This window comes from Bombina bombina, chromosome 4 (assembly GCF_027579735.1).
Source record: "Bombina bombina isolate aBomBom1 chromosome 4, aBomBom1.pri, whole genome shotgun sequence".
In the NCBI taxonomy this organism is placed as follows: Eukaryota; Metazoa; Chordata; class Amphibia; order Anura; family Bombinatoridae; genus Bombina; species Bombina bombina.
The window spans coordinates 416,357,000-416,372,446 of NC_069502.1; the positions used below are offsets into that span (position 1 = coordinate 416,357,000).

At 37.9% G+C, this 15,447-nt stretch overlaps 1 protein-coding gene across 1 annotated transcript in view; it reads left to right on the forward strand.

Moving 5' to 3' along the window:
* LOC128656363 (probable cation-transporting ATPase 13A4) overlaps positions 1 to 15,447 on the forward strand; it is a 299,696-nt gene that overhangs the window by 116,754 nt on the left and 167,495 nt on the right. The window contains exons 7-9 of the mRNA XM_053710226.1: positions 8,062 to 8,193; positions 9,654 to 9,824; positions 13,477 to 13,634. Of these exons, the coding sequence (XP_053566201.1) occupies positions 8,062 to 8,193; positions 9,654 to 9,824; positions 13,477 to 13,634 (461 nt within the window). The remainder of the gene's footprint in view (positions 1 to 8,061; positions 8,194 to 9,653; positions 9,825 to 13,476; positions 13,635 to 15,447) is intronic.

Genomic DNA, 15,447 nt, shown 5'->3' on the forward strand with positions numbered 1-15,447 from the left:
TGGGAGGGGGAGGACCTGGTGGCAGAGCGGGTCTGGGAAGGGCCGGTCTGGTCCTGGCTGATTGAGCTTGCAGTGAAAAGAGGGCTCTTGGAGGGTAAGTGGTGTACTGATAGAAGGCGACTGCATGATGCTGTTGTGCCATTAATTGTTGATGGCCAGGCAGATGACCCTGAATCTGCCGGCCCTGCCAAAAACCAGAGTAGAGGGGTTGAAAACTCTCCTAAGGGAGGCCTGAATTTTTTTTTATTGAAGTAAAGGTAGAGTCATAGTGTCTCATGATCTGTAAAAAAAGTTTCTCCAAAAAGTCGCTAGCTAGCTAGCTGAAGAACCTGCTTCTTCAACTGCAAGGACTGCAAGTCTTGGGTTAATATGTAACAGGGCAAATCTTCTGCACTCACTAGAGAGGGCTACATTGGCATTGCCAAGAAAGCAGAATGCCCGAAAAGCCCATTCACGAATGGAGAAAGGGTCCAAAGAAGAGCCTGACAAAAGGGCTTCATCTGCAAGGTGGAGGACCTTGCCTAAAGAACCCAAGATATCAAGTAATTTGTCTTGAACTCCCCTCAGGGCATTGTCCATGCCCTTCCTGGGATCCATTCCTTCTCTAGTGATGTCTAGTTCTGTCTCAGGATATCATGTGAGAGCCTCATTGTCTGGAACAGTTGCTTTAAAGGAAGATTAGTAGAAGCCATACTGATTGAAAATGAAAACAAATTTATTTAAACAACAAAATACTTTGTTTAAGCAAATACTTGCAGAATATTTAAATATGCTACTCAGGTATGTTAAGACCACATACAGCAGGAGTGAAAATAAAGAAAACTAGTAAGCAGAGATGCAGATTCAAAAAGGAAAGTCTTTCTCTTGGTAATAACTGAAATGTAAGATTTGCACAAGGCAGAAAACAACTTGCAAACTGGTAACAGGTTTAAAGGTAAAGTCTCTCTCCTTGTAATTGCTGAGTGCAGGAATTGCACAATGCAGGAAACAACTTGCAAACTGGTAACAGGTTTAAAGGTAAAGTCTCTCTCCTTGTAATTGCTGAGTGCAGGAATTGCACAATGCAGGAAACAACTTGCAAACTGGTAACAGGTTTAAAGGTAAAGTCTCTCTCCTTGAAATTGCTGAGTGCAGTAATTGCACAATGCAGGAAACAACTTGCAAACTGGTAACAGGTTTAAAGGTAAAGTCTCTCTCCTTGAAATTGCTGAGTGCAGGAATTACACAATGCAGGAAACAACTTGCAAACTGGTAACAGGTTTAAAGGTAAAGTCTCTCTCCTTGTAATTGCTGAGTGCAGGAAATGCACAAGGCAGGAAACAAACTTGAAGATTGGTAACAGGTTTAAAGGTAAAGGCTTTCTACTGGTAATACCTTGTAAACAGGTGCAAAGGAAATCTTTCTCCTGGCAATGGCCAAGTGCAGGAATTGCATAAAGCAGGAAACAACCTTGTAGATTGGTAACAGGTTTAAAAGTAAAGGCTTTCTCCTGGTAATACCTTGTAAACATGTGCAAAGGAAATCTTTCTCCAAAGAAATACAGGAAACAGGTTCTGACTTGACAAAACAGATCCAATGTGAAGACAAAACTGCAGACTAAAAGCCATCCTTAAATAGGGAGGTTTTGCACAGGGTTGGTTCTGATTAATTCCAGAATTGAGAACACCTGTGTGTTGCACAGGTGTAATAACAAGTAAGGCAAATAGTTATTTATCAGATCTTTTAAGATCCATGCTATTGCTAGAACTGGCTGTGGCTCAACATGTAAGCAAACAGAAATAGCAACCACAGAGTCACAGGTTCAAATCCCCACACAGCCCTTCTTAGCAGAATGCCTCCCAGACCTTTTCTTTTTCTTTTTCGTCTGGAGGCTTGGTTCATGACAGATGCCCCCTCCAAAGAGCGCACTCGGGGCGCTCACAGCCTGTTCAAACATCTGAAGGTGGGATTTACGAACAAGTGTTCCATTTGAAGCCCTAATACAATCAGATGGAATGGATTCTTTGCTTGGAACAGCTGCCTGAGATTGGGGACCCTTAGAAGATATCCCTGTAGGCATAACAAGAGCTGAAAAACCAAGACAGTTTTGATTCAGAGGTTCCTGATTATACCCAGAAGCTTGCAATGGACTGGCTGATGGGCAGGGTACCTCCGGGTAGGAAAAGACCTCTCCTTCAGAGTCAAGGAATTCGTTATCTGGGTCATATCTGCCTGATGGGTAGAGTACCTCCGGGTAAGGTATGACCTCTCCTTCAGAGTCCAGGAATTCATTTTCTGTGTCATTTATATCCAATTCAACCATCTCATCCAATTCTTTCTCAGTCAATGAGTAGCTGGGTGAAGGTGGTACAAGGAGGTGTGGATCTTTAGAATTGGCAGAGTCTGATTCAGCTGGAAGGTTTGTCACTTTTATTTCTGGTGAGTGACTTTTGTTAGATGGATCTCCAACCAGGGCAGAAACAAGGTAATGTGCAGGATTTCCAGGAGGTGTTTTTGCAGAGTTCCCCAATGTGGTTGATGCAGAAACAGACGTAGTGGTATAGGTAGTGGATGTTGTTGAAGTTGTACTGCCAACAACTATCTGTTTTAAATCAGGTACCATTTCTTGAAGCGTGTTAGAAACGGTTGTTTGTAGAATTGATGTATTCTCCATAGCTGGGTCATCTCCAGGGGTATCATACAGTTTGCTAGTGGAAGTATAATTTGTTCCCTTAACATCAGAGTTCATTTTCAACTTGGCTGTATCTTGACTTGATCCTCTAGGAGGTCTTACTGGACACCCTGTGATGCGGTGACCAGGTCCCCCACAATAGAAACAGAGGTTAAGTTGTCTTCGCCAAATTTTCTCCTCTTCTGTTAAGGGTTCTTTAAAACCTTTCCTTGTTTGGGAGGTAACTTTAGACAAGGTTTCAGTTGGGAGAGATAACATTTCCACCAGCTCCATAAAGTTAATGAGTATGTCCTTAATAAACTTTAACACTGAATCCAATACAGCAATAATCCCAGAGGGCTCTCTTTTAAGGTCTTCACATTCTGTCATGTTCTGTCTCAGGATATCATGTGAGAGCCTCATTGTCTGGAACAGTTGCTTTAAAGGAAGATTAGTAGAAGCCATATTGATTGAAAATGAAAACAAATTTATTTAAACAACAAAATACTTTGTTTAAGCAAATACTTGCAGAATATTTAAATATGCTACTCAGGTATGTTAAGACCACATACAGCAGGAGTGAAAATAAAGAAAACTAGTAAGCAGAGATGCAGATTCAAAAAGGAAAGTCTTTCTCTTGGTAATAACTGAAATGTAAGATTTGCACAAGGCAGAAAATAACTTGCAAACTGGTAACAGGTTTAAAGGTAAAGTCTCTCTCCTTGTAATTGCTGAGTGCAGGAATTGCACAATGCAGGAAACAACTTGCAAACTGGTAACAGGTTTAAAGGTAAAGTCTCTCTCCTTGTAATTGCTGAGTGCAGGAATTGCACAATGCAGGAAACAACTTGCAAACTGGTAACAGGTTTAAAGGTAAAGTCTCTCTCCTTGAAATTGCTGAGTGCAGGAATTGCACAATGCAGGAAACAACTTGCAAACTGGTAACGGGTTTAAAGGTAAAGTCTCTCTCCTTGAAATTGCTGAGTGCAGGAATTACACAATGCAGGAAACAACTTGCAAACTGGTAACAGGTTTAAAGGTAAAGTCTCTCTCCTTGTAATTGCTGAGTGCAGGAAATGCACAAGGCAGGAAACAAACTTGAAGATTGGTAACAGGTTTAAAGGTAAAGGCTTTCTCCTGGTAATACCTTGTAAACAGGTGCAAAGGAAATCTTTCTCCTGACAATGGCCAAGTGCAGGAATTGCATAAAGCAGGAAACAACCTTGTAGATTGGTAACAGGTTTAAAAGTAAAGGCTTTCTCCTGGTAATACCTTGTAAACAGGTGCAAAGGAAATCTTTCTCCAAAGAAATACAGGAAACAGGTTCTGACTTGACAAAACAGATCCAATGTGAAGACAAAACTGCAGACTAAAAGCCATCCTTAAATAGGGAGGTTTTGCACAGGGTTGGTTCTGATTAATTCCAGAATTGAGAACACCTGTGTGTTGCACAGGTGTAATAACAAGTAAGGCAAATAGTTATTTATCAGATCTTTTAAGAACCATGCTATTGCTAGAACTGGCTGTGTCTCAACATGTAAGCAAACAGAAATAGCAACCACAGAGTCACAGGTGCAAATCCCCACACAGCCCTTCTTAGAAGAATGCCTCCCAGACCTTTTCTTTTTCTTTTTCGTCTGGAGGCTTGGTTCATGACAAATGAGGAAGGTGGCCAGCTTGGTGTCAAATTCAGGATTTACATATTCCCTACCAGGTTGGGAAGGTCTATGACACTCCACACGCATCATTTGTTGTGATCCTCATGATCGAGGGGCTTGTGGAGGGACTTTTGTAAAAAATGTGTAAGGTGTGGAGCTAAGGACCAGTCCAAGGATCTGGGGTGTTTAATATGCTTGGGACTAAAAATGGGGTTCCCTGCAAGGTCCACCAACTCGTCCTCTTGCCTAATAGGAGATGACTGAAAGTGTGAAGCCTTGGGTTGGGGAGCAGAATGGTCAAGCTATTGGTCTGAATGATCATCCGCTTCCCAATCCAAGTCTGGGAAAGATTACAGATAATAGTTATCTAATTCAAAATTATCAGAGTCCAAGCTCTGAACCCCCACTTGCACACCCTAGGGGAGAAAGGGTTCTTTTACCCCATTTAGCCTCCAGGGAGGAGGTTCTGACACCCCTATGTGAAATACCCGGAGGAAGGGCTTGAGGTTTAAGGGCCGGAGCCTTGCCTTTATGAGCAGTTGGTCGAGATTGTCCCTTCCAATGGTGTTTACGGGAAACATGAGGTTCAGAATCTGAGGATGATGACTCATATAAATGAGAAGGGTGAGATTGAGTGAGTTCAGAAACCACCTCAGGAGAGAGGGAGGGTTGATTCTGTTTGAGCGTCAGGGCTATGGTGGAATTAATGTATGCAAAAATCTCCTCTTTTGATTGGGAGGGCGGGAAGGGGTCATTGACAGGGATGGCAGATTCCATAATGAACCTCAGTTAATAAAGAAAATTACACAATCTGAAAAAGAAGAAAAATCAAGAAAATAAAAAATAAATAAAAAATAAATAAAAATAAAAGGTCTTTATTTTGTTTAGGTCTCTATTAAGAAATATATACATTAAACTTTATTTACATAGAATTTTTTTTTTTTTTAAATGTGAGAAGCTTTCACGGAGGCTGTATATTACTAAAATGGAATTCCAAAAAGCCTGATAATAGGCCCAAGTTTTGAGGCCCAGCTGAAGAGAGCGAGGCCTAGGCCGCAAGCACCAAATTTAACCAGACTGCAGACGCCTAAAAATTACTACCGCCACACTACAAATCCGGTATCGTCCTGAGCAGCGGCTCACACATCTGACCGGATGAACAATCGCTGGTCAGATGTGTCTCCACTAACATTCAGGACGGTACCGGACTGGGAACAAGGCCAAGATGACCGTGATGAGAGATTGCAAGGGCACAGGAGACCGAGTAAGACACTTGGTAGGGAGAAAATAATACTGACTGAAAACTATATTCCTAAGGAAAACTAGGCAGAAAATAAACTAAGGAAAAATTAGGTAGCAATAACTAGCTAAATCAATAAAACAATACAAAGGAAAAATACCAAAGCAAATATGAGATAGGATGGATATGTATTAATTATTCTAAATACTAGCTAAGGAAATAAAAAATTTTTTTTTAAATACAAGCAAACAATAAGAGAAATATATAGAGGGACAATACATGACCTGCTGTTCTGGAAGCAGCAAAGAAAAGAGGAAGTGTAGAACAAATCCTATTGGCTGATGCCCGAAAAGCTCATTCACGAATGGAGAAAGGGTCCAAAGAAGAGCCTGACAAAAGGGTATTGGGGGGGGGTATTGTAAAAAATTTTACAGGTAAAAGAGCTGATTACTTTGGAGCGATGCTCCACAAAAAGCCCTTTTAAGGGCTATTTGTAATTTAGTATAGGGTAAGGCTTTTTATTATTTTGGGGGGCTTTTTTATTTTATTAGGGGGATTAGCTTAGGTGTAATTAGTTTAAAAAACTTGTAATTATTTTATTATTTTCTGTAATTTAGTGGGGGTTTTTTTGTACTTTAGTTAATTTTATTTAATTGTAATTAATTTAATTTAATTTAGGGAATTAATTTAGTGTAGTGTTAGGTGTAATTGTAACTTAGGTTAGGTTTTATTTTACAGTTAAATTTGTCTTTATTTTAACTAGGTAGCTATTAAATAGTTAATAAGTATTTAATAACTATTCTAAGTAGTTAAAATAATAAAAAGTTGCCTGTAAAATAAAAATAAAGCCTGAGATAGCTACAATGTAATTATTAGTTATATTGTAGCTATCTTAGGGTTTATTTTATAGGTAAGTATTTAGTTTTAAATAGGAATAATTTAGTTAATGATAGTTATTTTATTTAGATTTATTTAAATTATTTTTAAGTTAGGTGGGGATTGGGTTAGACTTAGATTTAGGGGTTAATAACTTTAATATAGTGGCGGCGACGTTGGGGGCATCAGATTAGGGGTTAATAAATGAAGGTAGGTGTTGGCGATGTTAGGGACAGCAGATTAGGGGTTAATAAAATTTAACAAGTGTTTGTGAGGCGGGAGTGCGGCGGTTTAGGGGTTAATATATTTATTATAGTGGCGGTGATGTCCGGTTTGGCAGATTAGGGGTTACATTTTTTATTTAAGTGTTTGTGATGTGGGGGGGCATCGGTTTAGGGGTTAATAGGTAGTTTATGGGCGTTAGTGTACTTTTTAGCACTTTAGTTAAGAGTTTTTTACTACGGCTTTAGCCCATAAAACTCTTAACTACTGACTTTCAAATGCGGCACCAGGCTTAACAGGAGAGGGTGTACTGCTCACTTTTAGCAAGACTTGTAATACCGGTGTTAGGAAAATCCCATTGAAAATATAGGATACGCAATTGACGTAAGTGGATTTGCGGTATTTTCGAGTCTGGCTGAAAAAGTGAGCGGTACACCTTCTCCTGCAAGACTCGTAATACCAGCGGGCGTTAAAAAGCACTAATCTCGTAATCTAGGCGTTTTTTTGTACAGTTTATTGTGACACTGTATTCTGATTGGTTATGCATTGTTACTATGTTAATTTGTCTTTCTGTTCAGTTTTCTTAGCTGCTGTTTTGGAATCAGTAAAGATTTGATGCAAAATATGAATCCTCCTGTCTTGCTATAAAATTTGTAAAAAATAACTATACAGTGAGTTCACATTGTAAATAAACATTTACATCTGTTTTCCCCTTAGATGCAGTGAGATACCTTACACTAAACAAACTTGCGAATGGATATGGATGAGGGAAAAATAAAGAGTAACTAAAATTATTGTCAACATCAAGTATTCTTCCATGTTTCAGTCAGTTTCTTAGAAAGGCTGAAAATGACAGGCCTTAGGGGGACTGCATAGTGGAAAAGATGAGCAATACAAAGGGGCCTATTTAACAAATGTCTGTCGGACCTGATCCGACATTGCGATTCAGGTGCGACAGACCTCGCTGAATGCGGAGAGCAACATCACCCCCTGCCGCCAGTTGGGGGTGTCAATCAACCCGATCATACTCGATCGGGTTGTATTGTGGCAATGTCTGTCCGCCTGCTCAGAGCAGGCGGACAGGTTATGGAGCAGTGGTCTTTAGTTCGTTGCTTCATAACTGGTGTTTCTGGCGAGCCGTCAGGCTCGCCAGAAACACAGACCCTCAAGATCCATCCAGAGCATGATAAATGGGCCCAAAGGAGTTCATACACTAATATTCAGAAGTGGAGAGTTATGTAACCCAGAGCTCATATTTACTTCATTTCTTTGCTTTTCCAGATTGGAAGTTTGCCATATATAAAAAAATAATAATCTAATTAAAAAATATGTTTAAACCATTCCATTATTATTTGAATTCAATATATTTTTTTAAACTTTATTAATAAATCATCTTTTATTTTACAACTTCATAGAGCTTGTGGACATAGAATCTCAATCATTGGTTCCTGGAGATGTAATTGTATTGACTAGTAAGAAGCTGTTTTTACCCTGTGATGCTATATTAATCAGTGGTGGATGCACCATGAATGAAAGCACGCTAACAGGTGACGAATCTCAATTTTGTTTGTTTCTTGTTTTTTTCCGACATTCACACCACTTTTTACATCTGAGGTTCAGCGGTTAAGGAGTTATCGATAAGAATTGGGCAGGAATACAAGTTAAACTGTATTTATATTAATTTTAGTAGAGAGGCTTTATCAGTGTCTAGTTTCTCCTAGAGACCTTTGAGCTTTAAACTACTTTCACCATTTGCCTTATTTAGAGGAGATAATCCTGTTGTTCCTGCTGGAATAGACAAGACTTGCCACTTCCATTTGTTTTTGCTGGCAAAAATGTGGCAGGTTTAGACTTATGAAGCATGCAGTGTGCAAATACAATTCTCTAAATTGAAAACAAACATTTTTTAAAGTTAAAGTACAGGAAAAGGGGCAAATAAATTAAATGTTTTACAAAGCTTTTTATGAGGTACTACTCAGAAATAAACAGTTTAAATTACAATTTTAAAGTGTTTATTGTTCCTTTAACGACCCTTTGATCGATGTGTATAGTTTCAATGGTTTTTAAATGATGTTTCTCTGTGTCATAGAATAGTGACTAAAACAAAACTATCTTTAGCATTTATGATGCTTATATTTTGTGTACTGCTTATATTATAATTATTCAGTGGGTATTGAAAAGAATCATCCCCCTTGGAAATAAACACATGTTGTTGCTTTGCAGCCTGAAATAAAGACACACAGTTTGTTTTTTTATCCAGTTGTGATAATATACAAGATATAACACATCAAACAAAAATAAAGACAATTCAAAAACAGAATCACTGAGTTGGAAAAAGGATCACCCCCTCCTGAAATTACTTGTAAACTCAAAAACTCTGCCAGGAAGTTGTCAATGGGAAGAAGGTTTACCTTTCAACATGACAATGACCCAAAGCACACAGCAAAAATTACCACATACAGGGTGAAGGAGAAAAATGTGAATGTCCTTGCATGGCCTAGTTAGAGCCTAAACTTCAACCCCATTGAATATCTGTGGCATGACTTGCAGACTGCAGTCCACAAACGGCTACAATCAAATGTAACAGAACTGGAGCAGTTCTGCAAAGATGAGTGGGCAAATATTGCACAGTCTACATGTGCAAAGTTAGTAGAGACATATCCCAACAGACTAAAGGCTGTAATTAAAGCAAAATGTGGTTCAACAAAATACTTATACAAGGGGGTGATCCTTTTTCCAACTCAGTGATTCTGTTTTTGAATTGTCTTTATTTTTGCCTGACATGTTGGTGTTATATCTTTCACTTGGATGTTATAAGTTGCACTGAGTAAATACAACTGGATAAACAAAAACTGTGTCTGTCTTTATTTCAGGCTGCAAAGCAACAAAATGTAATTATTTTCAAGGAGGGTGATTCTTTTCAATACCTACTGTTGTTGTTATAATTTCCTGTGCCTGAACTACAAAAAAAAAAGAGCTATTACTGAAATCATTTTGTCATTTTAAGGTGAATGCATTCCTGTGACAAAGACACCATTACCCAATATAGATAATTCCATTCCATGGAAAATACACAGTGGTGACGAATACAAGAGACATGTCCTGTACTGTGGAACTGAGGTTATCCAGACAAAGGCTCATGGTCAGGATCTAATTAAAGCTGTTGTGCTACAAACTGGTAAGTTTTTCTGTTAAACAGTAGCTGTAAATGCAGGAATATAACAATATATATTTGCTTGCAAACAGACAAATTGAATGGCTGCATGTATTATTCTAGTAACTGTAAATGTAAGCATCAATTGATTCAATCTGACTATTGACTGTAAATCATCTTTACATTAAGTATATAATATATAGTTACAGGCAAAAAGACAAAGTGACTTTCTGCATGTGATTAAAAATCTATCTATCTATCTATCTATCTATCTATCTATCTATCATCTATCTATCTATCTATCTATCTATCCTATCTAAACTCTCTATCTAAACTACCTATCTAATCCATCCATCCATCTAATCCATGTATCTAACTATCTAATTTATCTAATCTATCTATCTATCTATCTATCTATCTATCTATCTATGAATTGGCAAATCTAAAATTATTTTTTATACTAGAATATGTTTATGTAACAACATTAAACATAACCAAATCTGTATGGAAAATCAATTTTATGGACTGCTCATTTGTGAACAACTTTAACTTGTATTAGATTTGTGTAATACCAAATAAGAATTTATATCTTTAGTTTAAATTGACACACGAAAAGCCCATTAGATTTTCAAAGTCCTTGTTTTTAAAAACATACAGGTAGATTATGAGTTGTTTTAACGCTGGAAATTTGCGGTAAAACAGCACGCAGCCATTACAAGTCTTGTCGGTATACCTGTACTGCAAGCCTTTTAGCCTGTAACGCAATGTCAGTCCCGCACTCGTAAAAATTAAGTTTTTTCATGGGATTCCCATAGCGCAGTTTTGCGGTGAGGCTAAAAAGTTTGCGTTACACCCTGTACCGACAAGATCCGTTTTGCCATCTGAGAGCAGTAGTTTTGAGTTTTAAGCAACAAAACAGTTATATAAAACTCACAACTAAAGTGTTACAAAGTACACTAACACCCATAAAAAACCTAAGCTACCCATTGCCCTGAAAAGGGCATTGCCCTTAAAAGGGCATTTAACTCTTTTACGAAAAGCCCAAACCCTAAATTAAAATAAAAACCCACCCAAAAAACCCTTAAAAAAATCTATCACTAACCCCCGAAGATCCACTTACAGTTTTTGAAGTCCCGCTTGAACGATCTTCATTCAGGCGGTGAAGTCCTCATCCAGGTGGTGAAAAGTCTTCATCCAGATGGCCTCTTCTATCTTCATCAAAGCGGCATCTTCTATCTTCATTACGGCAGCGCGGAGCGGTTCCATCCTGTAAACATCCAGAGCGGAGCATCCTCTTCATATGGTTGCTGCCGTACACTGAATCTTCAATGCAAGTTACACAATTCAAGATGTCGTCCCTTGCATTCCTATTGGCTGATTTGAGTTTTTTCCCGTGACGTCTGGATGAAAATAGAAGAGGCCGCCTGGATGAAGACTTCTCGCAGCATGGATGAGGACTTTGCCGCCTGGATGAAGCTAGAAGAGGACATCTGAATGAAGACTTCTCGCCGCCTGGATGAGGACTTCACTGCCTGAATGAAGATTTTCAAGTGGGACTTCAAAAACTGTAAGTGGATCTTTGGGAGTAAGTGAGAGGTTTTTTTAATTTTTTTTTGGGTGGGTTTTTTTTTTAGTTTAGGGTTTGGGATTTTCATAAAAGAGCTAAATTCCCTTTTAAGGGCAATGCAAAAGAGCTAAATGCTCTTTTAAGGGCAATGCCCACACAAATGACCTTTTCAGGGCAATGAGTAACTTAGGTTTTTTAGATAGTTTTCTTTATTTTGTGGGTTTGGGGGTGGGGGTTTGTAATGTTAGTAGGTGTTTTTATTTTTTTTCAGGTAAAAGAGCTGTTTAACTTAGGGCAATGCCCTATAAAAGGCCCTTTTAAGAGCTATTGGTAGTTTATTCTAGATTTGTTTTTTTATTTTGGGGTGTTTTCTTTTTTTAAATCAGTATTAGAATAGAAATAATATTTATTGTTTTTGATAATTTGTTCGTTATTTTGTGTAAAGTATTTTTTTCATTTTGGGTGGGTTTTTATTTTTAGATAGGGCTTGGACAATTCATAAAAGAGCTGCATGCCATTTTAAGGGCAGGGAAAAGAGCTAAATGCCCTTTTAAGGCTAATGCCCATACAAATGCCCTTTTCAGGGCAATGGGTAGATTAGGTTTTACTTTATTTTTATTTTGTGGGTTTGGGGGGGTGTGCGTTTGTATACTGTTAGGGGATGTTTGTTTTGTTTTGTAGCAAAAGAACTGTTAACTTTAGGGCAAAAGGCCATTTTAAGGGCCCACAAAATGGCCCTTGGTAGTTTATTCTAGATTCAGGTTTTTTTATTTTGGGGGTGTTTTTTTTTTTTTTTGTTTGTTTTTTAAAGGGTATTAGAATAGGAATAATTTGTATTGTTTTCGATAATTTCATTTGTTATATTTGTAATGGTAGTTTTTTATTTTTAGTAATTTAAGTGTTTTTTTATTTTTTATAATGTTAGAATTTAGTGTAAGGCAGCTTAGCTTTTATTTAACAGCTACATTTGTATTTATTTTAAATAGGTAGTTAGTAAATAGTTAATAACTATTTACTAACTAATCTACCTAGTTAAAATCAATACAAATTTACCTGTTAAATAAAAATAAAACCTAAGCTAGCTACAATGTAACTATTCGTTATATTGTAGCTAGCTTAGTTTTTATTTCACAGGTAAGTTTGTATTTAGTTTTAAATAGGTATTATTTAGTTAATAATTGTAGCTTTAATTTATCTCTAGTTTAATTATGTTAAAGTTAGGGGGGTTAGGGTTATGTTAGGTTTAGGGTTACGGTTTGGTTTCGGGTTAATAGGTTTATTTAGTGGTAGTGATGTGGGAGGCCAGAGGTTTCGGGGTTAATAACTTTATTTAGTGGTGGCAATGTCAGGGAGTGGCAGAATAGGGGTTAATAGATTTATTATAGTGTAGGGGATGTTGAGGTGCAGGAGAATAGGGGTTAACTTTAGTTTAGTGGCAACGATATCGGGAGTGGCAGATTAGGGGTTAATAACTTTATGTAGGTGTCGGCAATGTCGGGACCAGCAGATTAGTGGTGTTTAGAAGTGAGGTTTATGTTAGGGTGTAAGGTTTAAACTTATTTATTTTTTTCCCCACATACATCAATGGGGCTGCATTACGGAGCTTTTCATTTCGCGATGGCAGGTGTTGTTTTCTAACCCGCTCTTCACATTGATGTCTATGGGAAAAGCGTGCACAAGCACGTCAAAACAGTACTTGTATTTTGTGTGGTATGGAGATCAACGCAACCATATCACACGCACAAGCCAGCTGTTTCAAAACTTGTAATGGCAGCGCTATGGAGGCTGAAATAACTTAACTTTTGTTGCGCTTGTTTAAAACCCTCTAGTGCATAACTTGTAATCTAGGTGTGGGTCTGTAGCTTTCTTGCTTTAAGTAGCCAGTATTTTTGGATCTCTCCCAAAGGAAGTATTAATAAGTGCTGGCAGTGACTTTCCAATGTTTTAATATGTTAACAGAGACTGATTTATCCAAGATATTCTAAGTTAGCATTAAAATAGTTATTTTTTTTAATTTGAGAATAACAGCTCGATATTATAGAATACATACCAAGGCTATTAGCTATAATGGAAATGTGATTTATTTTCTTATTATGTTCTTATTTCTAGGGTTTAACACGGCAAAAGGAGACCTTGTGAGAGTAATCCTGTATAACAAACCAATCAACATTAAGCTGTACAGAGAGGCTGTTAAGTTTGTTCTGGGGCTTCTGGTGCTTGCTCTTCTAAGTGTTATATATACAGTAGTGGTTCACACATTGGCTGGGGTACGTTATCCTATTATAATAAAAGCAACGTCAGATCAGACCGGTTTGTCTACAGTCATATGTTCATATTAAATGTCAAATTAGATATAGATCCCTCTAAACCTGTCAGTCATATGGCACACTAATGGCTCAATTATCTAACGCTCTCTGCTCAGAGATGATCTAAGAAGTCTCTAATACTGTGACGTTTAAAAAATTTTTTAGAAACACAAGTTTCAACTTGAGAGATGTTTATCTTGCTATGTAGGGCTCTGGGTATGAAGAAGATGTACTTACATGTCAATATTGAGGCCTATTTATTAAAGGTCTGTCGGACCTGATCCGATAGTGTGCATCAGGTCCGACAAACCTCGCTGAATGCGGAGAGCAATACACTCTCCGTATTCAGCATTACACCAGCAGCAACACCACCCCCTGCAGATTCATGGCCAATTGGCCACCAGCAGGGGGTGTCAATCAACCCAATCGTACTTGAACAGGTTGAATTATGGCGATTTCTGTCTGCCTGCTCAGAGCAGGCGGACAGGGTTATGGAGCAGCGGTCTTTAGAGCCTGCATTCTCTCCAGAAACACGGGCCATCAAGCTCCATTCGGAGCTTGATAAATGGGCCTCATAAGGTCTAAAAAATACTCCAAATTTTCTCTCCATGCTGGTGAGTTTGGATCATCAAGCCCTAAAATAGGGTTTGTAAAATAGTTTTAGTTTGTGGGCCAAAAAAGACACTCCCGGTAGTGTTTCAATTTGTTTTAAAAGGTTTGAGTGGAAGGCAAAAAATGTTTTATTTAGTCACTTGATTTAAAAGCTTGCAATGCTAGCTCAAGCTGATATTTTCTTAAAATCAAAGTTATAAATAAATTCTATTATTTTAATATATTTTTTATTTATTTTTAATTAGTTAATATTTTAATCTATTTCTGAGCCATTTAACACCCCAATGTAGAAGATTTATTAATTTAATATTTTGCACTCGTATTTCATTATCAATTTTGGTGCTTTTTCCGGGCAATAGCCATCCATATTAAAGCCTGATTTTGCAAAACTCAAAACACTTTTTGAAAATAACTTTAGCTTGCAGAAACACCTAATTACAGTAAAAAAGCAACCATGAACCCATACGTACAAAGTCCTCCAGAAGAAAGCAAACAAAACAAATCTGATACACCTCCAGAACACTTGGACCACACTAATGGGGAAGGACCTCACTGATACTTGTATTGAACAAAGTTTTGCAAAGGTGAGAGAGGCCACACTGTCAAACGAAATAAGAGAATCCCATATTAAATTGCTCCACAACGCATACATCACACCAAAGCTATTTCACAAATGGCAACAGGACACATCAGGCTTGTGTCCAAAATGTTCGAATGCCAACCCAAATATCATACACATGATATGTCAATGCCCAAGATTGGCAAGATTTTGGGGTATGACACAGAGATGGCTGGAGATGAGTACAGGGGAAAAAATAAGCTTAACACCTGAAATGGTGATACTCTTACATACACAAGAAAAATCCAAAACCATAGAAACTACATACACAATGTAATCTTACACGCTAGGAAACTGATCCTCACACAATGGCTGACGCAGGTACCCCCACATATAGCCCAACTTAAGGAAGGATTGAGGAAACAGATGATATGTGAGCAAATAGACACACAGGGCGACATCACAAGAAGAACAAAGAAGTTTATGACCAAATGGGAACCACTCATTAACACATTAGATATCCCTCACCAGAAACAGGTCATTTACCCCTTTAAGGACACGGAATACATATTAAACGCCCAATTGAGAAGACAATGGAATATT